Here is a 23,655-nt window from a genome sequence, read left to right as displayed (position 1 = left end):
TGGGAACATTTGCTATGCCGGACTCCGACTCTTGGTCTTGTTTCCATTTTTCTTCATTTTCACCTTGCGTTCGATCGTCTCATAGAGGTTGTGGTTTAGGCTAGGCCAGTCAATATATGCCAATGCCAATGCGAATGCCAGTTGAATGGTGCTTTGCTTCCTTGTCTTACTTCCGAGCTTGGTCTTCCTTTCGCTACTGTAGTGATGCTGTTTTCTGTCGTTTGTAGGTTGTAGGATGATCTAGATCTAGCAGAGTTTATCTTAGATCTTATCGCGTATGTTATCTTTGTTCTCCTGTATTCGCTAGTATGGCCGCGAGCCCGAAGAGAGTATAGGTGAAGTGGGAAGTGGAGTGTGGAGTGCAGCTCGTGATGGTCAGATGACCGTAGGGCTGGGGTGGCGGGCCCCCTGGAAAGTATAGAGGGTCATTGGGGAGAGTGGAGATCTGGATAAAGTATTGGGAACTCACATTCCGGTTCGAATCGAGTGCGACATTCACCTGTTTTTGGATGTTTGCTTGCTAGATTAGGGTTTCTTTCAGATTTGACAGACCAGACAAAGAAGTTGGGATTTGGGATGAGGCGGACCGGGGGAGGATATTCAAGTGCTAATCCTATTTAGAGATTGAGTCAAATATGTATCGAAATATTGCCATTATGCGGCATTTCTTCGAGCATTGCCTGATGGCGAAGAGGCGCATAACGGACCCTGTTAGGGCGCACCCACCTGCGTAGATAAAATCATCTCTCTATTGGCAGCTGGAGTATTTGCGCGATGGCCGCTCTCCGCTGCCGTAATCCGCCCGCTTTCTTATCGCCTCCGCGGCTCTCTGAACTCGGGCAACGTCCAACTTTCACTTTTCTTCAACACCAACTCTCCATGCACCAGCCATGGCTGCTTCTCCGCCCTCACAGGCCCTGACGAAACGGTCAGACGGCCAGCTAATGCCCCCACCCCCAGCCCCGAAACGGATCAAACGCCCTGCCACCGTCCTCGACGAAGACGTCTACACCAACGCTCTTTCCCACATCATTGCCCGCGATTTCTTCCCAGGCCTCCTGGAAACCCAAGCCAAGCAGGAGTACCTCGATGCATTAGACTCGAAGGATAAAGAATGGATTAGGAGCGCGAAGCAGAAACTTGCGGATGTGATGCGCACTCCGACGCCCGGCTCCAATGCGCGGCGGAAGACAGACTCGGGCTCTGTCGCAGGCACGCCGCTGCATATTCCACAGGGCAGCTCCAGCGAGACTCCTCGGGGATGGACAGGTGACACACCTATGTCTGTGGCGTCAACGGCGACGTCCGCCACGACGAGCAAGGACCAGGATGTTCCGGATGTCTCGAACATGGGTCTGTTGGCTTTCCAGGCCAAGTACACCAGCGAAGACAACGAGTCCTTCAACAAAGTCCTGGACAAACAGAACGTCAAGAAGCGCGAGAAACACGCCTTCCTTTGGAACAGCAACAAGATACCCTCCGCGCGCCAGATCGCCCACCACCAGCGCGAGGTCAAGCGCATCACCGCCCAGGGTGGCAACCCCGAAATGAGTCTCATTAAACGAGATGAGTCCGAGCCAGCCATCAAGACAGACCTCGATGCCCGCCCTGCAAGGCCTGACGCCTGGAACGCGCGCCCAGACAACACGCTCATGTTCCTCCCCTCCTCGATTGAAGACACCCACGAGACGCTCCACCAACAAGCAGAGGCCGCCTCGCGCGCAGGCCCAAAACGAACCCTTTACCAAAACACGCGCCTCCTCGACGCAGATGCTGCTGCCGCCGCCGACGCCACCGCATCTGTTCCCGCCTCCCCCTCCATATCTGCCATTCAAGACGCTATCGCAGGGCGGCCCCGCCTCAGCGAGTCCGAAGCATCCGCCATACCCGGCGGGGAAACGCCGCGCGTGAATGGCTACGCGTTCGTTGACGAAGACGAGCCCGCGCCCGAGCCTGCGCCCACGGACTCCCTTGAAGCAGACTGGCGCCTCCTAGGCTCCTCATCAGACACCACACCCAACCCGTTCCAGCTCCGCGAAACACGCAAGCGCGAGGCCTTGCATCACCGCATGGTCGACCGCGTCTCACGCTCCAAGCGCGCGGAAAAGGCTGCCCGCACCACGAAAACGCCCGTCGCTTCGACCCCGCGGTTCGCGAGTAGTCCCCGCCTGGACTTTGGACTGCACCGCACGCCTGGGGGCGGGGCCGGCGGGAAGATGTTGACCCCTGCGGCGCAGAAGCTGTGGTCGCAGGTTGGCGGAAGTACGCCGCAAAAAGGGGGGTCGGCCGGGAAGTCTGGGCTGGGGAATATGTGGACGCCGACACCGCGGCGGAAGTAGAGGGGGGTGGATTAGGAACACGGATTATGACTTATGATACCATGGGCTGGAATGGGCGTTCACTGTACTTGTTAACTTCTTTTAATGTATTATAGAGAGAGGTAGCTACGTGTTTCCATCCACCCAAACAATAGACAGCCAGAAAGGCTGCAGGAAGCTTTCATATATGTGCTTGTTGTTGACGGGCATGAGAGAGTCTTCAGAGAGTATGAGAACAACCCAAGTTCACAACCCCTCAACCCAGCCTGACCAAGTTCCCCCGATTAAAAGCGAGACTCCCAAGCCCCGGAAGCGGTTACATCGGCGTCAATTTTTACAGGTCCTCTCAATCTATGTGTAATTTCTATTTAGTAGTGTAAGTGCTGAGTGAATTCGCTATACAGCATCCCTCAGATTCACAGACGTCGGAATAACTAGGAAACGGCCGCACCCGAGACCCAGATCTTCCTACCCGGCCCGATCTCCGGACCTCCGAAGCCTTCATCACTCTAACCTGTTCATATCAGACTCTATGCGCGCATTGACTGTCGGCGGTTGTACACGTAACTGGTAAGAGTGGCCTTGACCTCTACATGGGCAAAGTAGTCATACTCATTAACGCAGGGCAGGAAAATCCATTGTGGCGAGTGTGGTCTGGTATAGATCCGGGTTGCGGCTCAAGACCAGCAGATCAAAATCGAAAAGACATTGACTCTCAAGAGGCTATAACCTTTTTACCTGAACTTTCGAGCTACACGCCAATATGAGCGTTGGTACGGCTCTCGGGCCAGCGCAAGCACAAGCACAAGCACAGTCACCGTCACCGTCTACGCGGGGCGATGGCCCCGGGACGAAGACAATTCCTCAGAATGAAATACATGCCAGCGCAGACAAAGTCGCAGAGTCAAAGACAGAGACAGAGACAGAGACAACGCCAGAGGCAGGGGAAGAAGAAGATGCATCCTCAACAAAGCCCTCATCCTCATCCTCATCCTCATCCTCAGGCTCGCTGCTAGCATCTCTCTTATCCCCGTTCAGCTCGCTCCTACAAAGGCCGCCGCCAAAGCCAGCACCACCTGCAGCTCCAGAACCATGCACTCTGTTGAATCCCACTGCAAAGCCAAAGCAAGAGCAAGATACGCAAAGAAGCCCGAATATACAAGGTCCCTCTTCACCACCTACGGACCCAAAATCACCTCCAACAAAGCAGACCAGCATCCAAGAACAAGAAACCACCCCCAACGAACCACCAGAAGCCTACTACGCACCCGCAGACACCCCGACCTTCAAAGCTCTCCAGAAAAAGCGACTGAGCGGCATCCGCACGAAGCAACTCCTGCGCGCGGCGTCCCGCGCGCACGACGATCCCCCGCCCCCGCCGGAGCTTGGGACGTGCTGTGGAAGCTCGTGTGACCCCTGCGTGAACGATTTGTGGAAGGAGGAGAGGGAGGTCTGGCGGGAGCGGTGGGGTGATAGGAGGGTTGAAGGGGGGGGGAGGAAGGAGTTGGAGTGGTGAGTGGATATGAATTCCTTTGAGACCGGGATAGGATTGGGACTAGGCAGTGGAACAGAGAGAGAACTCGAGCGGATTGCCTGGATGTATGCATAGAGTGGATAGAGTTGAGCATACTATAACTTAGAGACTTAGAATGGGGGAATTAACTGGATAGAGTAGAGACATAATAATGTACTCCGTATCAATGAGTGATATCCTATCATATCAAGCCCGAGTTCGATATCGCTAGGTTCTATGTCCTTGCCTAGTCTACTAAACAATTAAACCGTCAAGCCACAAATTGCGCTCAAGAAACGTGAAACGCTCGTCAGATCATCGCTTCGAAACTGTACAGTAGCCAAGCATCTCGGCATCTCTATAAAAGCAAAATTCCTGCCCCAACAACTACCACCCACAACGCGCCCCATCCAACCCTCACCGCGGCGTTCAAGTAGTACGCCGCACCCAGATAACTACACGTGATATCGCCATTCGCATCACGAGTCCCATAACTGGCATTCAACCACGGCCCCGTCGGACACCCAAAGCCCAGCTTCGCAGGACAAGACTTGACAAGACTATAGCAGATATCCTGGCAGGGCAGAATCTCCTTGTACGGTCCCGGTCGGATCTGCTCGTCGATAAGCGCGTTACGGCTCACGTTCGTCACCGCGCTTTGCCGGTATACGCTGTCCGCCGGCAGGGAGGACCCGTTGATGAAGTCTTGCCCGGCGTTGCGCACTTGCAGGTAGGATGCGTCCTTGGTGAAGTCTGCGCAGCGGGGGATCGAGACGCTGCAGATCCATTGCTTGTAGGCATCTGCGCAGTCATCACAGCCGACGGCGAGCGAGTACATAGATTCGGGGTCTGTGGTGCATTGTACTTGTTGGAGGCTGTAGGTGAAATTTTTATAGTAGTCGGCGGCGTAGGTGTCGTAGATAGTACGGAGCTCGCTAGCGGTTTTGAGTTGGGGGTTTGCGGGCACTGCGTAGGCTACTTCTGAGCAGAAGGTTAGGTTAAAGAGGACGGCGCAGTTGTCATCTGCGTACGGTGGTCAGCGCGTGTTCCCCTAGGAGGCTACGGGGCCAAGATTGGGGAGTGGATAGTGAGGTAGGGGAAAGGGGGTTAGGGGTGATAGGTACCTGCTTTTGTGCTGAAATTCATCGCCTTCCACACCGATCCGCCGCCGCCGATAATCCCGTTCCCGGAGCTCGTCGAGTTACCCACCATCGCTAGAATCCCATTATACGTGGAACTCCGGTTGAGGCCAGTGATGTAGAACTGCTCCTTGGGCTTATTGCCCAGCCCACGGGAAGTCATGCCCACCTCAGTCGAGTTGCTAATACGTCCCAGCGTCGAGAGGCTGTCCAATGCGCAGAATGAGCGCTCCAGGCCCGCCAGCGCGGTGTTGTTGATATTGTGTGCGAACATGGTGTACGGCGGTTTCAGGTTCATCCATTGCTTGTAGTTGGTCGAGTTGGGCTCCGATTGCGTCAGGTTGTCGGTGACCAGCAGGGCGGCCGAGATGTCGGCATCGACGAAGTATAGGTTCGGATCGTCGTCGATTACGTTGTGGAAGGGCGCATCAATGGATGCGGCGATCTGGTAGCGGAAGGACCCTGAATAGGTGGTCGAGTTGGGGGCGGCCACGCCGATGAAGATGTCACTATCGGTCGTGATCGAGGCGTTGGCGAAGCCGCCGCTCGCTTCGATCGTCGTTTGGAGGTTGTCGTCCTCGCCTGGTCCGGGCTTCTCGAGGCTCTCGGACGTCGAGTAGTACACCTGCAATTGGGGAAATGAGCCAGATACCGTGCTGCTGTTCGACGTTGGCTTGGCGCACATCGTCACCGACAGGTATACAGTGGTCTCGTCGCGCTTCGTCAGCTGCTGGTCTCGTTTCCGCAGCTCAAGCTTGACATTATTGTCGTCCTCCTCAAAGCCCCGGGCACTCAACTTGGCTGGCAGCGTCGAAACCGTGTTCGACTTATTGCCATTCACCACATCCTTGGTAATGAAGAACCACTGCACGCCGCCAACCTCAATCGTAGGCTCCTGGAACTGGTTGTTGCCGAGCGACTTCGCGTCACTGGGATAATTCCTCCGCACCAGGTCCAGCCCGCCGGATTCGCCATCCTCGCCCACATCATCCCGCAGCTCCAGCCCATTGAACGAGTCCAGCGCAACGGGGAAGCCCGCCCCGTCGCTAATGATCGGCCCGCCGATCAGACTGCCCTCCGTTTCGTGGGGAATGTCCACGCCATGGCCAGCTGGGACGCTCGCGAAGGCGAGCAGGAGCGGGTTGAGTGTGCCGAGGACCGTTGCAGTCAGTAAGAACTGCAGAGCTGTGTATTGTCGTCGCATGGAAAGTTGACTTGAGGGGTTCGCCGGGTCGCGCGGTACTGCGCATTGGGATGTACTTCAAGAGGGAGGGAAAGAGGGATAAGAGGTCGTCGAGTAGGATCAAGAACGAGTGGTGATAAGACCCACCGGCTGCAGACCTCGTCTTCAAGGATGCGCTGTCCTACGCTGCTGTATGTAGTTGGCCGGAAAGTTTGTTGGAGGAAACGAGCGGTGCTATCGCGGAACATCAGCCTTATCGATTGGATTGTTGCTGCCTTGGTGCCTTGGCAATTGCCAGAGGTCATACTGTACTCCGTTTACTTCACCGTAATTATAGCGGCCAGTCTTAAGTTTAAACCCCATTCAAACATTCACTTCCAAGCATGTACTCTATCTGTTCTGGTGATGCATGCGTGTATTTTCAAGTATTCACAGAATTGATATGCAGACCTGTCGCTGACAGAGATAGCCGTCAACTCAAAATCACAGGATTATCAACATACGGCGCGAGAAAATAAGTCACTAAGATGAAACACAGAAAAGCTCAAAAATATACCCAAAAAATCCACATCTAACAGAAAAAACAACAATAAGAGGAGCCCCTGGCACGGGAGAGATTAAGGTATCAGACCAGCTTCTGCCACCTCGCCAGACACATGCTGAGAACCACAATGGCTCCCATCAAACCCATAATACCAAAGAACCACCCCAGACCACCATCGTTCTTACCCGGTACATTGACGTTCATGCCGAACAGACCGCAAATTAGGTTCATCGGGACCAGGATGGTCGCGATCAGGGTGACCTTGCTGAGCACCTTGTTGGTATGGTTGCCCAGCACGAGGTTGGTCACGTTCAACTGGGCCAGGTAGTTGGTGTGCGAGCGACTCAGCATCTTCTCAAAGTGGGCCAGGTTCGACATCATCGTGACCACATGGTCCTGGATGTCACCAAGGTACAAGCCGATGTCGCCGCGGGGCGTCACAGAGTACTGCTCATTGCACCGCTTCGAAAAGCCTCGGATTACGTCGGCTTTGCCGCCTAGCAGGCGCATGAGAGACATGACTTTCTTGCGGAGGCCGCCGATGCGCGGAAGGAAGGACTCGAAGTCGTCGACTCGAGCAATGAATACGTGGTCTTCGATTGCTTCCGACTCGAGCTCCACGTCGCGGATGACGGGGCCGAAGCTGTCGACGATGTCGTCAATCATGGCGTAACAGATCCAGTCACTGCTGAGAGAGACATAGTCACGCAGCTTGCCGATACGTTTACGCACGCTCTCCGCATGCGGGTTCTCCACAAACGAGAAAGTCAGGACCCCGTCCCGGAAAACCACCATGTAAAAGTTGACCGGCTCCAGGAACTCCTCGCTCGTCTTGTCCATCTGGTAGAAGGTGCGGAAACAGACGAAGTAGTACTGCTTGAACAGCTCGACCTTTTCACGCGCTTCTTGCGTCAGGATATCCTCCGTCGTCAAGGGGTGAATGGAGAAGGCCCGCGAGATGGCGCCAAGCTCCTCCTCCGTGGGGTTGACCACATCCAACCACCACACACCTCCCTCCGGGCCCAGCTGGAACAGATCCCGGAAGCTGTCGCCGGGAAGCACCAGATCGCCCAGTTCGGCCGCATGCACGGTGGTCTGCGATTCGGATGAGAAGAACCCGAACCGCGTGGGCTCGTTGATGTTCGGGAGCGTCGCCACAAGCACCTTTTCGTCCAGCACCTTGCCGGTCGCCTTTTCGTCCACCTCGTCGCATGCTTCGTAGGCATCCGATGAAAGGCCCGAATCAGCCTGCTTCAACTCCTGCACATCCGGGCTCTTGACACCCGGCCGAAGATCGTAGAAAACCCGGGGCTTCATGCTCTGCGAGCTCAGGCTGTGCTTGCGGCGGTGGTTGTTGCCCGCGGCCACCTTTCTTTGCTGGTTGAGAGCAACAAACTCCTCCAGTTCCTCATAGTCGATGACCGGGATGCGGCCGGGCTCATCATAGGTGGGCGCCACACCGGGCTCCTCGGGGGCACAGACAGAGATATCGCCGGGCGGGGGCCGAATGGCGCTGGCGTTGCTGAACGTCGGGCGCCGCGCGAGGGTGCCCCCCGAGACGGTCCGCTGCAGCATGGCCTCCAGATCGGGGGCCACCTGGCTTTCCATGGTGTTGGCGCGCTCACGACGACGGGGGTCGGCGAATGCCTCGACCGAGTTGGGCGGGGACGAGGACCGCGCCGAGACGGACGATGCGCAGGACATATTGCCCAGGTCCTGCTGGACGCAGCTGATGCGCCGCGGCGTGTGGAAATTCGCCGTGGGGTCGACCGAGAAGCGTCGGCCGATTCCCGCCACATCGTACTCTGGCCGGTCGTCATCGACCACGGCCTGTTCAAAGTCTCGGGAGACGGGAGCGGCTTCACGTAGCGCATCTTGCACCTGCAAGAGATCCTGGCGCTCGGGTGCCGCCATCTCGGCGCCCTGGCCTTGCTGAGCGGCGGTGTGCTGCCGGCTCAATGGTTCCTCCCGTTCCTCCCTGGGGGCCTCGATGCGGGGAGTGTTCACAGCGTCTAGGTGGAAGCGGTGGTCATCCAGCTCGGGAACCGGGGTACTGTACCGAGTCAGGCACAGCTCCTTCTCAGAACGAGGAGTATCGGACATGGTTGCGGATTTTTGATGATTTTCTGTTTTTTATATCTCTTTCTGGTGAGAGCAAAAGGGGGAAGAGAGAGGAGGGAAGGGGAGGGTTGCGAATCGGATGAAACGAATTCGAGTTTAGCACGCCAGGTTGGGCTATCTGCTTTCCCTCAGGGGAAAATGTTGTTGTCTTTTGGTTTGGGGTTGAATAAAATAGATTTGTCGACAGCACGAACAGCCGCAGAACGCAAGCCGGATTTCTTCCTTTTTCAAGAGGACCGTGTTATGGATAACGGGTCTCCATCCATAAGCCAGACCCTTCACGAGGGTCTGGCGGTTCCGACACGCGTCTGGCTGCCAGCTCAGGAGAGGGAGTAGTCCAGTTAGGGGGGTCTGGTGTCGCCCCCGCCGAAGACCCTGAACTTGGGGCCTGCAAGAGGGTGGAGGAGAGATGCCTGGGTGTAGCGAAGTCCCGCCAACTTGACAGGTTCAGATGAAGAGGAGCGCGGTTGCTCCAGGGCGACGGCGAATGAGGACGAGAACGAGAGCGAGCTGGGTCGCAAGCTATCAGAGGCCTCGCAGAATCTTCGGATGACGTTGCTGCGGGGGCTAGGGAATTGATCGGGAGTCGAGCAGAACAAGTACAAATCTGCGTCCCAGAAAATCAAGGTGGATAGCAGTTGTGTCTTAATACTCCGTAATCCAGAGGAAAGGAAGGGGCGGTGGGTGAGCGAAAAGAAAAAAGAAGCGGGGACTGCGGTTTGTGGCGAGGTTTGCCCCGTGCGAGGAAAAAGACCGGCGGTTGCGGGCCAGTCGGATCGGCCCAAAGTCCTGCATGTTCGGCGCAATCTGCTTGGATTCTGCGGTTCTTATTTTAGTCCACCACATGGACGTGTCTATTGTCAAAGAATGAAAGAAATGGTTCTCTAGCACCCCTCCTTTAAGGTATGAATCCATTGAGCTATGGGATGCCCGACTCTGCCGTCCAGCGCTGTCCGTGAAAATTTTCAGCGGGTCAGGTTGCAGACGGCGCCCCCGGCCTCCCTCGACTTTACCCTCTTTCGTCCATAGTTGGTTCCAGCGACGCTCCCGCTGAGGCATTTTATTTCCGAGGCTACGCGTATACTGCTGTCCTTTCGAACCTTCGATATAGGGCTAAGCGCTGGTGCTAAAGCCCTCTCCCTGCCGGGCCGATGCGTTCGTCGACTACTTCGTTTAGGCGTCTACCAGGCCAGTAGGGAAACGATGGAAAGCGAACTCTGTACGGAGTACAGAATCCTGATCTGACCCGTCTCCTGACGCCATTACCAGCGCAGCCACCTATAGTAGAGATTATATAGACCGCATGCATCAACGCGTCTGTTTCAGAGCCAACCCCGGGAGAACGTGCGGCCGCGAGTGGAGAGCAGGCCACGGCTGCCTGGAAAAGTTTACCGTAGACTAACGATGAGATCAAATGGCAGGGCACGCGACACTCGAGACTCACCGATCAAGCCATGCAGCCATAGCTGGCGCGAATCCACTCCCATGGAGCAACTAACAGATCCAGACGATGCCTAATTGACCAGCCACAGGCAAGCAGTTGATCAGCTCCACTCTGTTCCCGACGTCGGACTACCGTCTATTTTTTTGTGCTCGCGCCAAGACCCGCATCGAGTCATAACCCCTCCATACAATCCAGGCCAACCCAGCAAGAATCCGATTTGGACCCTCAGCAGTAACGACACCTCAGTTGCACACTCCGCGGCTATCCAATTCCCCACACGGAGGCTCTGGTCTGCCATTCCACTTGTCCATCATGGCCTCGTCCTTTGTGATCAGAATCCCTTGCTCCTCCGCCAACATCGGCCCCGGCTTCGACGTGATCGGCCTCGCCCTGTCCCTCCATCTCGATATCCACGTCACCGTCGACCCTTCCAAGGGCTCCTCTACCTTACCCCTCAACTGCGCCATCACCTACGAGGACCAGAGCAAGTCCGCCGAGCAGATCAGCCTCGACCCCGAGGTCAACCTCATCACCCGTGTCGCCCTGTACGTCCTGCGCTGCCATGACCAGCGCGCATTCCCCGCCGAGACTAAGGTGCACATCATCAATCCCATCCCGCTGGGTCGCGGCTTGGGGTCGTCGGGCACGGCCGTCGTCGCGGGTGTCATGCTGGGTAATGAGGTCGGCAAGCTGGGACTGAGCAAGGAGCGGCTGCTCGATTACTGCTTGATGATTGGTAGGTGGAATTCCCTCGTTTATCTCGATGATTGCTGTCATTTGCCCCCGTTCGCGGTGCAGGGGCCTGGCCTAGCTAGCACCTCCCGAGGACCGGTGGGGGCGAGAATTCGATCTCCCAACCCTTGGTCCCAGAAAATCCCCGCATCATGGCATGCTTGGACTAACGATTCATGTTCTTTCCAGAGCGGCACCCGGATAACGTGGCGGCATCCCTCTTCGGCGGCTTTGTGGGCACCTATCTGAATGAGCTGAAGCCCGAGGACGTGGCGCGGAAAGAGATCCCTCTGAGTGAGGTCTTGCCTTCACCGGCAGGAGGCATTGATACCGGCGTCAGGCCGCCCGAGCCCCCGCTGGGCATTGGCCACTACCGCAAGTTCGACTGGGCTCCGGAGATCAAGGCCATTGCCATTATCCCTGATTTCGTGGTGCCCACTGCCAATGCCCGCAACGTGCTTCCTCAGACGTACACCAGGGCCGACGTGGTACGTGTACACTTCTGACGTGGACCGGGCTTCTCCCTTGGGAAACTCTACTTCTCTATAGACACCGGTCTGGGGATTGGTTTGACCTTCGTCTGTCGGGTTTACTAACACATTCCCCAGGTCTTCAACCTCCAGCGCGCCGCGCTCCTCCCCGCCGCACTGGGCAGCACCCCACCAGATCCAGATATGATCTTCCTCGCCATGCAGGACAAAGTGCACCAGCCATACCGCCAGACCCTTATTCCTGGCCTGAGCGAGATCCTGCAATCCATGACCCCGGCTACCCAGCCCGGCCTGCTGGGCATCTGCCTCTCCGGCGCGGGCCCCACCATCCTGGCCCTGGCCACCGATCGCTTCACCGAGATCGCTGAGCGCATCATCGCCCGCTTCGCCACGAACAACATCACCTGTCAGTGGAAGCTGCTCGAGCCTGCGCAGGACGGCGCCACCGTCTCAATGAACTAAGGTTCCCGAAGCATGGTCCCTGTTCACCGCACATGACGATAATAGCCCTGCAACTGGCGCGATCAGGGACCGATGACGGCGTGAAGAGGGAGGTGTACCATTCAGTACGAGCCGCAAGCCGCGGGGTTCAATGCCCCCTGCAACGGCACCGGAAGAGTGTTTCGGCTGGCTAGCTGGCTAGTTGGCGTAGGCTCCTGCATGGAGGGGTGCGATGACTGGGATGTGCGAGTCGGATGTCATTGTTTGCCTGCGCCATGTGCCGGGATGCAAGATGTGCAAGATCGAGGGGATTTTTTCACCGCTGCTTTCCTACATCGCATTGCGGCTGCAGGCGGCCTGAGAGCTGGGACCTTTTTTTTTTTTTTTATCATTCGTCATTTTAGGCCTGAAAAAGCTACATCGCTGATGAGACTGGATTGCGGTGGGCTACCGCTGGCTGATGCTGGTCTTGTGTTTTTGATACGGATGTTCGAGGTAGCTAGATGTGAGATCTGATATGCATAGGCCCGTCCTAGCGTAGTATAGAGATGGATAAATTGGATAAATATAGATGAATCATGAGCAACACGTCACACTTTTTTTGGATTACCACAAGACTCGAAGAATAATGGCTATCAAACTGATCGCGATTGAAAATCAAGGTGTTCACCGATCCTCTCTCTCTCTCTTTCTCTCTCACAGAGTTCAGTTCCCAGACTAGGCTATGGCCCGCTCCCGCCAGGCGGAGGCGGTGGGCAGATGACAACATTGCGATAAGCTGGCTGCTCTCCGCCGAACCCCCGATTCGCGACTAGCTGCCCTGCCCGGAACCGCTTTGCAAGATCATCCTCATAATCATGGACGACATACTTGCGCCACTGCAGAATGCCTTTGAGGGCCAGATTGTATTTTTCGCCCCCTTGCCCTCTTCCTTTCACACGACCCCATCCATCCCGCAATACCCATTCGCGCGCTCCGAACCCCAACTGCCCGAGCTACCTGCTAACTACCATTCGCCACAGGACTTCCACGGCCAGCGCCTAGCCGACATCCTCAGCACCGTGCTCCTGATTATCTCCGGGGTAAGTAGAACTGAACTATGCGAGCTCCTGCCTCCGCCCATCCTGCCCCTACCCACAGCTTCCACTCTGCTATCGGCACTTTCACTTCCGCGCTAACGTGTTCATTTGCGCTCGCAGGCCGTCTCTTTCCTCACCGGCTACATCTACAAAGACATCTACCTCACGCTATGGACCGGGCTAGCCGGTACGCTCCTTACTGCTCTCGTCGTTATCCCGCCCTGGCCCATGTACAACCAGCATCCAGAGAAATGGCTCGGCACAGCTAGAAAGGGCGGGCCGACGGTACTTGTTGATGGTGTGAAGGTGGCATGAAATCCAAGGAAGAGATAGTAAAAAGGAATAGTAATATAGGATGATAGGACCTGTGCTACGTGTGGATCGTGCCGAAGACGGGAATTTTTTGAGGGCGTGCTGATCTATCCTGTCCGGCTGGGCCTGGCTTGGCTTGACCTGTCTGATCAAAATAGAATCATGCCAAATAGATTCCTGAACGCCGTGTTTCTGTCCTAGTCTTGATCTCTTCCGTGCCCCTGCCCTCGGGGATGATAGCTATTGGAACAAACTTGTAGATGTATGTTGAGGTGGAAGATGAGGGACGGTAAATCCATAGCTTGGGCATTGCATTGTTCTCGTGTGAGTGTAAAAGAAAAGAAAAGTTCTCGCTCGTAAATGGTATGCAGCGCCCAGCGCCTACCGTCCGTACTTTTGAAACTCCCAGTCTCGGTTGTCGAGTGGGCACACCTGCCGGGTCTTCAGCCACCGTGAGATGCAGTGGAAGTGGAACGCATGCTAGGGGAAGCGCGTGTTAGACAATATGCTCGTTTTCAGTCAGCACCTCGCGGGTTGTGGGGGTACTAACGTTGCAGATTCCCCATGCGACGGTGCACTCCTCCGTGGTTGATGAGCCCTGGTTCGCTTGGCATTCGATGCCTAGTGGGTAAAGTGTTAGTTAGCATCGCAGCGCATCCGCCACCACGGTTCTCTGTCCTCCAGTGGTTGAGATTGAGACATACACAAGTCCATGATGTGGTTCCGGCAGATGGCGCAGTTGTCGACGACGATATCCCAGGCCCAGAGGGCGACGGCGTTCCACTATAGGAGGTCTCAGCTGAGCTCTTTCGAGGGCGCTCCCAAGGTTGATGGTGCCGTTACCTTCTTCACTTCGAACTTCTTCTTGTCACTGGCCCCGTCGGAGCCCTTGGTGACGGCCTTGCCCTTGGATGCAGATCCGGAGGCTTCCTTCATTTCGACGTCCGCCATGGTTGTGGTTGTTGAGGGGTGGTTGTGGTCGGAGTTGGAGGCGCGGGGGGTAGATGGATGGAGGGTCGGGGAAGAGAAGGGTTACAGAGAGGACCTCGGGGAAGTGTAGTGGTCGGGCCTGGCGGGTGGTAGCGGTAACCTTGGAGGTGAGAGGATGGCGTTGATAAGGAATAATAACTAGTGGACGGTGACGGAGCCTCAAAGACTAAGCTCCCCCACCTGTTGCCTGAGGTGTTTGGTTGTGTTTGTTCAAGCACTCCAGGGCTGGGAATTGACTTGTTAGCTGATTGGACTGGGCAAAGGCAGGCGGGTGGCGGAGGTCTTAGTCATCCCCCGCTGCGACTGCCGTCACCTTATGACTGTCCTCCTCTCCTCTTCCTCTTTCAACCACCCACCCTTCTTACCATCTCCGTTAGACATGTCTTTCTCGTGCGATTCGCTCGTGCCTCTCTCTTCTACGCTGTAGACCTCATTTGCCATTGTGTACCCGGTGTCTCTCTTTGAAAACCGCCGTACATCTGCTCGTTCTTGCTCTGCTTCTCCGCCGTTGGAATATCTCTAATACTGTCGACAGCTGCTGAGCAGTGACTGAGCTTTCTCCTCGTCTGATATATCCTTACCGTTGTTCTTCTCAGCGTCTTCGACCTTTTTGTTTTCTGTGTCTCTTTCTTCACCATCTTCCCACAGGCTGCCTATTTCTTAAGCCAAAACATCCGTCACCATGTCGGCCCAATCTCCTCATCCACCCACCCCCAAAGGCATTCGGAATCACAATACAAGTACCGCCAACAACAACAATAACCGGCGACTGCCGAAGAAGAATGCTACTCCGCATACACAGAAGTCTACCTTGCTGAGTACCCCACCATCGTCCCCGCCGCGCAATATGAGTCCGGCCGGGATCGCGACAGACTCGTCGGCCAATGTTCATTCCAAGAAGAAGCCCTTGCGCTCGGGCAAGAAGCCCCAGCCTCGGAACACCAATGGAGCTTCACCCGCACCGAATCATAATGGACATCGACACACGCACTCGCAGTCTAGCCTCGCGACTCCCCAGGTGAAGGACGGCGCCGCGGCCTACGCAGGCCCAACCTTCCATGCCTCACCTGCCCCATCGGCATTGCCAATTCCGAGCTTCTTCTCCAAATCCTTCCCTGAATCTGACCTTGCGCCGACCCTCGAGACTGATAGTGATAATGCGGACATGGAGCCAGACCTGGAAACCACTCCGTCAAAGCCCAGAGCAGCTCGCGCGCAACCTGCGGCGGCGGAGGTCAAAGCGCAACCCTCGCCTCTTGATTTCCTCTTCAAGGCTGCTGTGCAGGCTCGAACTCCGAATTCCATGAGCAGTCCCGAAGTGGCTACTCGCGTGCGCTCGCCGCACACCGATTCCAAAGTGCTTCCTTCGAATCCCAACCACACGCCGGGCGGGATGTTCCCAATGGACCTGGAAAATGAGCGCGCGCGCGCTTCCCCAATCGGACCTTCATTTGCTCCCTCGTATCAGGACCGCATGAACGCTTTGCGATCCGCTAGTTCCCCGTCTCAGTCTTCCGCTTCCGCTCCCGCTCCAGATGCCACTACTGAAGACCAGCGGCGCATAAAGACCGAACAGTTGAAGTACATGTTGCTTAACCCGCGTCCCCAAAACCCGCCATCCTCGTCAGCGTCTCCTCCAGTTCAAGCGCAGCCGGGTTACTATGGGCCTCATCGTCCCAATATCAACTCGACCGTTCCCCACTACGCAACTCCCATGCGAACCTCCTCAGGTCCCCCGGCTACCCTCTCGCAAGGCTACTCTGCCGGCCAGCAACAGCCGGTGCACCCCACCACCACCAACGCTGGTCGTCCTTCCTACCCTTACTCCCACGCCAATGGCTCGCAGCCACTCCGGAACACAACCTCGCCTTTAAGACGCGAAGTTCCTCGCGTCAATGGCCGCAGCAATGGCTACCACAGCAATGCCCACCACAGCAATGGCTACCACAGCAATGGCTACCACAGCAATGGCTACCACAGCAACGGCTACCCCTCTGGGCATTCGTCACCAACACCCTACGGAAATGGTCACTGTGCGGCGCCTACCGCGTCGGTGTCGCATCCCGCCGTTGTCTCGCCCCAGCCTCAGTACACCCAAGCAGCCTTCGCCATGCCAACTAATTCCCCTTCTCCCTCCAAGTCTCTTGACACCAAGAAAATGGAGGATGACCTGCGGCGAATCCTAAAGCTGGATGCGACTCAGGCCCCGGGGCCAGGCATACCATCCAGCGGCTTGCAGAGGTCTTTTGCTGCTTGAGGCTTCCCTTTTTCTTGATTTTCTTGATGAATGGGCATTTTCGAGATGATGATATGCACATGATTTTATTTCCGCGCACACTTGACTTTATCACACCTCTTCAAGAACCTTGCCTCTTTTCATTTGTTATGTCCCTTTCTTTGTGATTGACGGCTGCATGCATCGGTTCCACTGGTGAACATGTACACAACCCTGGACTGGGTCCACGGATGTCCCTATTCTCCTGTGTTACCTGGGCGGCTCGTGTTCTGATCTTTCTATCGCCCTCTCTACCTTTTTCTTCTCCCTTGCCATCTCATATCTCCCTTCTGTTTCTGTTCATGCTTCTGCCTTCTCTCCCTCGCAATGACAATGACAACGACAACGACAACGGTGCTTACTTGGGCGGTGTTTCATGTGATGCATAGGTTCTTGCTTCCAGTCTCGGTACATTGACGTGGTTTGGTTCGATTCCGCTCGGCTGGCTTGGGTCAATTTGGTTCGGTTCGGGTTTGGCGAAGTCGGGCCGCTTTCATTTGCATCATTCGGAGTCGGGATCGGTTTTGCAAATGCACTGTGCTTGTGCTTGTTTTTTCAGTCGCACGGCGCCTGGGTGGCTGGCTGGCTGGCTGAAGCGCACGCAATGCGTCATTAGCTTGTCGGTGGCTGTGGTTTTCTTGTGGTTGCATCTGCATTCGCTGGTTTGTGTCTCGGCGAGACGGTCACTCTCTTGCTTAGTTTGTGCTTTCTTCCTTTTCTTTTGGTTTTCCCCTCGTGTGCGGGCGCTTGCTGCGGGGATGACGGACTGCTCCGGTGGTTGTGGTCGTCGATGCGGTGCGGTGCGCTGCCATGTATTCCGCTTCGTTTGCCGGGTCTGTTTGGTCCCAGTTTTGTTATTAGTGTACTCTGACTGCTTGTTCGGTGTGAAAATCACGCCATCCGCTCGTTTATCGTGTGCAGGTCTTTTAGACGCCCTTCTGTAGCTGTAGCTGTACCCCTAGTCCCAACTGGGCCTTCGAGGGATGTGTAATTAGGCAAGTTGTTGCTCCTGGGATATGACATCAATACATTTGAGAAATAGGAATCGAGATGGAAGACAAGGTTAGGTCTCTATCGCAGTCCAACTCGAGTGTTGACTACCGAGAAAGTCGGAGTAAAAGGTAATATAAGGAACTCCCATTCCCGCCTTGCTTGTCAGGACTATCATGTAAAAGCCCTGCACGGCGACAGGCGAGTTGCAGAGAAGTACTCTGTAGAAATCAGACGATAACCATGCCCAGCTAGACTTGCATTCATCTGATCTTACTTATTCAAAGGGAGTCATACCCGTGACCCTGACCCTTACGGAGGATACAATTTATCTTTTCCTCCTACACGAAACCCATGACCATAACTAGTCCCCCCTGAACTAATTCCCAGCGCACGCCTATCTCCCTCCTCCATACATATGCCTACGGTGTATAAAGTTCGTAGGGAGCAAACGCAAGGCCAAGCCTCGAAGCGAACCGGCCTCTCTGAACCTGCCCGCCACACTGTTGAGACGCCGAATCACCGCCCGCCCGGGCGCTCGTGGAGCCCCCCTAGCCACTCCGTTCGAGCCACGGCACTCGCCGAAGCACTCTCCACCCGCTCTCCACTGGAACACTTCTTGCGAAGAGGCCCCGACAACGGCATGGTTTGCTTCCCCGGCGCTGATCTCAATTAGAAGGGGGTCAGAACAGGGTTCGAAGGCGTGCTTGCCGAGGGGGACAACTAGCCAAGCAACTAGTTAGATTGGACCCCTAGTAGTTACTTAGGTACCGTGGTAGTATGGATGCACCTCGTGCGAGTGGCTTTTTCACTCTCACGAGTACGGAGTTCTCAGTACTCTATTGGGGACATCCATACGTGGTTGTCTCTGGCTACGCAGCCGTTACGTGGGTGTTTCCCACAACCCCTTAATCTGGTCGCGACGCCACGCTGTCGAGTGTGCGCTCGGGGCGGCCTGCTCCACTCGGATTTGTCTGGGCCAACTGCTAATTTTATACCCCTGCGAGATTGGGTCCCGCGGTGGGAGGGGATGGGGGGGGGCTCCATGGTTAACCCGAGGGAAAAAGGTACTCGAGTACACCGAGAGGTACATCCTGCGAAAGCATGGCAGGGGTACGGAGTACTTGCTGGGCGATTGAGGTGGACTCTCTTTGACTTCCTGTCCTGTTGGTGTTTTGGTCTATGCCGTGCGCGCGATAGGCCATTACTGGGGCCGACACTAATTGATCCTGGGGTCTATTGTCTTTCTTTGCGTCTGGCGGTCGATCTTGTCTCGGACCTGATGAAGCTTAATTTGGGGCCAGAGGGTGGACGCCACGGCAGAGAAGTGGCTGAGGCACGAGGAGGGCGAATTGCCTTAATCCCCGTCATAATAATGATTGTAATGAATCATTGTCATAATGAGCCTATTCCGGTCTTTCGTTCTTGGAACATCGAGGAAGGCTCCGCTGCCGCTTCAGGGTATTTGTCGTGTCAACAATGTAGTCGTGGTAGTGCTGCCTCGCGCCCGCGTGCTGAACTCTCCCGTCAGCACTTTAGGTGGACTGGATGCATCTCGTGTATGTACGTCAGGATCGATATGACATAGGTTGACGGGATGGTCATCATTGAGGTCAGTAGTCAGAGGAGAGCCAACATGGGAAGGACTGGCATGCTGCGCTCGGCGGCGACATCATGATCTGCATGCCTGGCGCTCATGGACCTGGATGCGGCCAGGGGTGCTGAGTTGACGAGCGCAGCCAACCCGCGCAGTCACAACCAGCACAGTCCACCAGCACGGCCAGCAGACCAGAACCAGGTTGGTTCGGCTACGCGGTTGAGGGAGGAGTAGTCTAAAAAGTTGGTCAAGGCGGATCCTTCAAATCACGGGGAAAGGACCATCTATCATATTTTTCGTGCCTGCCAGACCTTACCTAACCCTCTACACCCTCTCAGCCCTCTACACTCTCTAACCCTCTCTACTCCTCCTTGTACTCCTCCCCTTACAATACTCCTCTGACCTCACATCGACTCGTTGACTCACGTCTGTCGCTCTCGCCGATCCCATCGGAGACTAGGTCGCCAATGACCGCCCTCTTGTTTCCTTTCTGACAAAATCCACCTCCCCTCCCCATCCTAACACCATGGCGAACGCGTACGTGCCTCCCCCCCCTCTTCTCTCCCCCTCTGCCCTCACTGCCCTCCCGGTCTTTTGTCTTGCTCTGCTCTGCTGCTACGCTTCTAGCGCCCTCCAGAATCCTGTTCATCGCTGACCCCCTGGCCCTCTAGATTCGGTTCGGCATGGCGCTCCTTCTGGCATACCATGACCTCCTATGACCGTCATGCCTCCCACGACTCGCCCTACCGGACTGGCCAACACGTCCCCCTCAGTCAAAGCCGCCATGAACCTCTCACCTCCATTGCTACTAGCGCAATCGAGTCCCGCCCCGACCTCTCCAGTCCCTACGACGACGAGCCAACCAAGGGCTCGGCATCCGCACAAGCGACTGAATGGAACGGTTCTCCAACTGATGTGGGCTCCCCAACCCGCCCCTACTCGCCGGGGATGCGGTCGCTCGCGTCCCAAAAGCGCGGATCGAACGAGCAGGCTGATGGCGCGGCGGAGATCCAGATGCAGAGCTTCCATGACGGGGCGCCGCCTCCGCCCCCGGTCGCTCACTCCTGGCGCAAAATTGAGCGGTGGCTGGAACACAACTATGAGGAGCTCTTGGATAATCTCGGTGAAGGGTGCACGCAGAACGATATTAACGAATTGGAACACGAGTTAGATTGCACTCTGCCATTAGAGGTGCGCGAGTCGCTGATGATCCATGATGGCCAGGAGCGGCCTGGTCTGCCCACAGGCGTCCTTTTCAGCTCCATGCTGCTGGACTGTGAAGAGATTGTGCAGGAGCGGAGGAACTGGAAGACTGTGAATGATGAGTTCCTGAACGCCGCCGCGATTCACGATGCGGCCCCTCCTCCCCCGGTCTCCAGCTCCGCCGCGAGCTCGTCCTCCGCCGCCGCGTCCTCTCAGCAACAAGGCAACACGGGTGCTTGGCGCAATGACCTGCTTGACCGCCAGGACTCGCAGCCTCCCGGTGCCGTGCAGAAAGTATATGCCCACCATGGCTGGATTCCCCTCGCCCGTGATTGGGGCGGCAACCACATCGCCATTGACCTGGCACCCGGTCCAGCCGGCAAATGGGGCCAGGTGATCATCTTCGGCCGCGACTACGACTGTAAATATGTCATTGCGCGGTCGTGGGCCGCTTTCCTGGCCGCTTTCGCGGACGACCTGTGCAGCGGCAAGGCCGTGGTCGACGAGGAGACCAATGAAATGAAGCTGAAGGAGTTCAAGTCGCAAAATGTTGAGCCGTCATACTTGGAAATCTTGCGCTGGCGGGCAGATCAGAAGTACGGCCGCCGAGCGCCGCGCCGACGTGGTCCCAACGGCCTGGGCGCGAATGCCTCCGGCAAGTCCAGCAGCCGGGACTCGCCATATGGCAGCCCGACTCGGGCCGATGAGCGCGGCCGCTCGCCGCACCGGTTCTCCAAGGGCTCCGCGCAGAGCCCCAAGACTCCATTTGGGGTGTCCAGCCCTCTGGCCCGCGTGACGGAGGAGACCTCCAGTACCGTTGGCCCCGCAGGCCCGACGATCTCGGAGGATCCCCGGGAGCACAACAAGGAGGCAGAACAGATGGAAGACCTGATGGAGGTGGCCACACCGCAGATCTCCAACAAGGAGAACGAGGGTTTCCCGGAGAAGGCAGATGACGTGAAGCCGTCCGAGGCCGAGAAGACGGAAAAGAGCGACGGCGCGGAATCTTCCAATGCCATGAATTCGGAGGTCCTCGGGGAAATGAAGAACGTGGCCATTTAGAGCTGGAGCTCGTGCTCGCGCGGAAGGTGTCTTGAATTTTCTTTCTCTTTCCCTTCCTTGTCCCTTTCTTGCTGTGTCTTTGTCCACGCCACCTCTCTACCTCTCGCTCTCACTGGGCTCTTTTTTTTTCGTCCCATTTCCAGGGCAACGCAGGCGTCAATGACACGAACTTCTGGATCTATGTGCCACTGCTTCCGCTTCCGTTTTCGCTTCCACTTCTGCTTCCGTGTATAGCATTTTTCTTCCCTTTATCCTTTTTCTCTTTACAATTGTGTTTCTCTCCGGTCCTGTGGCTTTGCGGCATTTGTTGTAACTCTAGGGAGCTTTTCTTGTTTGTCTTATTCTCGTGCGCGTGCTTTTTGGGGGACTCACCATCGAACCGGCTCTGTCCTTATGGTCTCCGAGCCTTTTCCTCATCGATATTGGCCTGTAATTCTATGATGATGCAGTCTTCGTGCTCTGCACTTTCTTGAGTATCTGGTTCCAATTCGTTTCCCTTTGGTTTAGGGTCTGGTTTCTGAACTTTCGTATGTGGCAGGGCGTCTGCTGGGGGGATATCCGGTATCCTATCTCATATATCCCGTACGGGTGTATATCCAGTATTCCTATATCATGTACAGATAGACTGGAAATCATCACCAGTCCTTGATCCGTGACGCTCGACCATGCTCCTCCTCAACCTCTCTCACTCCCAATCATCATCATCATCCTCATCCATCTGCACCTTCGCACCCCGAATAGTCTTCGACTTCAACTTTCTCCCTCCCCTCCTCCTCCCCCTATCACTGTCATGGTCACTCTCGTTGTCACTCCCGTCCCCACCACCAGCCTTAACCGCTACGAAAACGCCCTTCGCAACCATTCTCCTCTCCAGAACACCCACACTAAACACCCCCCCGCCCCCGTTAGGCTCAGGGACCGGGTCAAACCCTCTCTCCCCAAGCCCCTCAAATCCAACCACCCGCTCCACGCCAAGCCCATCCTTAAACCCAATCACGCACGGCAAAACCCGAATCCCCAGCTTCTCCACCAAGAACGGCGTATTCCGCACGTCCACCCGCGCAAAGCGTACTTCATAATGTAGCCCGGCCAGCTGCACCAGCGCGCGGTCCATCACTTCGCACCGTCCGAAATCCGCGTGCGCAAAGTGCACAATCGTTCGGCTGGAGGATGTTGTGTGATCTAGCACGGCTTGGTCGGATGTTAGGGTCGGGTAGGACTCATTGTGGGCGAGTGTTGCGCTGGCTCCGCTGGGGTTGGCGGTATTGGTGCTGCGATTGGTTTTCGCGGAGGCAAATTCCGCGTTCAGTTGTTGGATGCGCGTGTCGCGGTAGCTGGGAGCTTCTTCGTTTTCGAGGGCAGCGAAGAGGGCTTCGTCGTCGGAGTCGGCTGGCATTTTCTCTTTTTTTTGGGTGGGGGTGTTCGGCGGTGTGTTGTGGTTTTTAGGGAGATGGGTTGGGGCAATTGGATGCTGGACAGCTGTGGCTTGTGTTGCGTGGGATTGAAATGGGAGGGGCAGTGGCAATTGAGGTTGAAAGGTGAAGGGTCGAGGTTGAAGGAAGGTTGCGTGAAGGTAGAAGGTTGCCCATGGGATGATTCGGGGTGGTGGAGGGGGAGGAGTGCGGGTCTGCTAGCTCCACCGCGTCGGCGTGTCGTGAGCTACGCCCGTTCGGTCAACACTGCTCAGTGACCTAGGAGGATTATGATTTAGATTCAACTTCACTTCATGGCTTTGGGTTAGAATATATATCATTCCATACTTGCGCGAATAATATAGACCGTTGATATTTCACAGCTTGGTAGTCCAGTTTAATACTCCACTAGCCGATAAGACGGTGGATGGGTGGCCAGAAATTGTACCAAACGGTCGTGCACAAGATACCTAGAAAGATGGACAGAAAGACAGTCCTAAAGAAATGAAGCCGAGTCGTCGAAACTTGGTTACTTTGAATTGCGAGTTCTTTATGCTATAGAGGAATGTCTGTCGGTTCTCTCCTTTATTCTTCGGGAAATAGTGATATTGTCTCTCGGGGGCCATCCGTTCGATCGTGAAGTTGTGGATAGTTGTAGTTGGACTATAGTTAGTTTCCGTCAGGGGCAGGGCCATGGTAAACTCGGGAAAACAGGCGATGCAACGGGCACCGTTTAACTGTAGTCAACGGTCCTCAGCAGTCCCCGAAGATCTCAAGATAGGCCGATGAACCGCCAGTATCACTGGATC

The 23,655-nt window shown here is 55.9% G+C and overlaps 10 protein-coding genes across 10 annotated transcripts; 6 read left to right on the top strand and 4 right to left on the bottom strand.

The window, feature by feature from the left end:
* Positions 1–890: 890 nt before the first annotated feature.
* On the top strand, positions 891–2,339 carry N7482_004748 (splicing factor ESS-2 family protein; the record flags this gene model as incomplete). The annotated part of the gene is made up of 1 exon (XM_056686873.1): positions 891–2,339. The coding sequence occupies one exon, from the start codon at positions 891–893 to the stop codon at positions 2,337–2,339; it is 1,449 nt and encodes a 482-aa protein (XP_056545615.1).
* Positions 2,340–3,081: 742 nt separating this feature from the next.
* N7482_004747 (uncharacterized protein) lies at positions 3,082–3,834 on the top strand (the record flags this gene model as incomplete). Its single annotated transcript, XM_056686872.1, has 1 exon — positions 3,082–3,834. One exon carries the CDS (start codon positions 3,082–3,084, stop codon positions 3,832–3,834), a length of 753 nt encoding a protein of 250 aa, XP_056545614.1.
* A 355-nt stretch (positions 3,835–4,189) lies between these two features.
* Positions 4,190–6,174, bottom strand: N7482_004746 (MID1 family protein; the record flags this gene model as incomplete). Its single annotated transcript, XM_056686871.1, has 2 exons — positions 4,190–4,854; positions 4,956–6,174. The coding sequence occupies 2 exons, from the start codon at positions 6,172–6,174 to the stop codon at positions 4,190–4,192; spliced, it is 1,884 nt and encodes a 627-aa protein (XP_056545613.1).
* A 604-nt stretch (positions 6,175–6,778) lies between these two features.
* On the bottom strand, positions 6,779–8,800 carry N7482_004745 (magnesium transporter CorA family protein; the record flags this gene model as incomplete). Its single annotated transcript, XM_056686870.1, has 1 exon — positions 6,779–8,800. One exon carries the CDS (start codon positions 8,798–8,800, stop codon positions 6,779–6,781), a length of 2,022 nt encoding a protein of 673 aa, XP_056545612.1.
* A 1,774-nt stretch (positions 8,801–10,574) lies between these two features.
* N7482_004744 (homoserine kinase) lies at positions 10,575–11,947 on the top strand (the record flags this gene model as incomplete). The annotated part of the gene is made up of 3 exons (XM_056686869.1): positions 10,575–10,998; positions 11,184–11,482; positions 11,603–11,947. The coding sequence occupies 3 exons, from the start codon at positions 10,575–10,577 to the stop codon at positions 11,945–11,947; spliced, it is 1,068 nt and encodes a 355-aa protein (XP_056545611.1).
* An 836-nt stretch (positions 11,948–12,783) lies between these two features.
* On the top strand, positions 12,784–13,320 carry N7482_004743 (signal peptidase complex subunit 1; the record flags this gene model as incomplete). Its single annotated transcript, XM_056686868.1, has 2 exons — positions 12,784–13,008; positions 13,126–13,320. 2 exons carry the CDS (start codon positions 12,784–12,786, stop codon positions 13,318–13,320), a joined length of 420 nt encoding a protein of 139 aa, XP_056545610.1.
* A 378-nt stretch (positions 13,321–13,698) lies between these two features.
* N7482_004742 (SCF ubiquitin ligase complex subunit HRT1) lies at positions 13,699–14,268 on the bottom strand (the record flags this gene model as incomplete). The annotated part of the gene is made up of 4 exons (XM_056686867.1): positions 13,699–13,797; positions 13,868–13,938; positions 14,022–14,100; positions 14,161–14,268. 4 exons carry the CDS (start codon positions 14,266–14,268, stop codon positions 13,699–13,701), a joined length of 357 nt encoding a protein of 118 aa, XP_056545609.1.
* Positions 14,269–14,989: 721 nt separating this feature from the next.
* N7482_004741 (proline-rich nuclear receptor coactivator motif-containing protein) lies at positions 14,990–16,564 on the top strand (the record flags this gene model as incomplete). The annotated part of the gene is made up of 1 exon (XM_056686866.1): positions 14,990–16,564. The coding sequence occupies one exon, from the start codon at positions 14,990–14,992 to the stop codon at positions 16,562–16,564; it is 1,575 nt and encodes a 524-aa protein (XP_056545608.1).
* A 3,131-nt stretch (positions 16,565–19,695) lies between these two features.
* On the top strand, positions 19,696–21,434 carry N7482_004740 (SMI1/KNR4 family protein; the record flags this gene model as incomplete). The annotated part of the gene is made up of 2 exons (XM_056686865.1): positions 19,696–19,706; positions 19,841–21,434. 2 exons carry the CDS (start codon positions 19,696–19,698, stop codon positions 21,432–21,434), a joined length of 1,605 nt encoding a protein of 534 aa, XP_056545607.1.
* A 685-nt stretch (positions 21,435–22,119) lies between these two features.
* Positions 22,120–22,830, bottom strand: N7482_004739 (uncharacterized protein; the record flags this gene model as incomplete). The annotated part of the gene is made up of 1 exon (XM_056686864.1): positions 22,120–22,830. The coding sequence occupies one exon, from the start codon at positions 22,828–22,830 to the stop codon at positions 22,120–22,122; it is 711 nt and encodes a 236-aa protein (XP_056545606.1).
* Positions 22,831–23,655: the final 825 nt, after the last annotated feature.

The sequence above is a fragment of the Penicillium canariense genome (assembly GCF_028826845.1).
Source record: "Penicillium canariense strain IBT 26290 chromosome Unknown utg000002l_segment0_segment0, whole genome shotgun sequence".
In the NCBI taxonomy this organism is placed as follows: Eukaryota; Fungi; Ascomycota; class Eurotiomycetes; order Eurotiales; family Aspergillaceae; genus Penicillium; species Penicillium canariense.
This window is presented reverse-complemented; position numbering and strand designations above follow the sequence as displayed.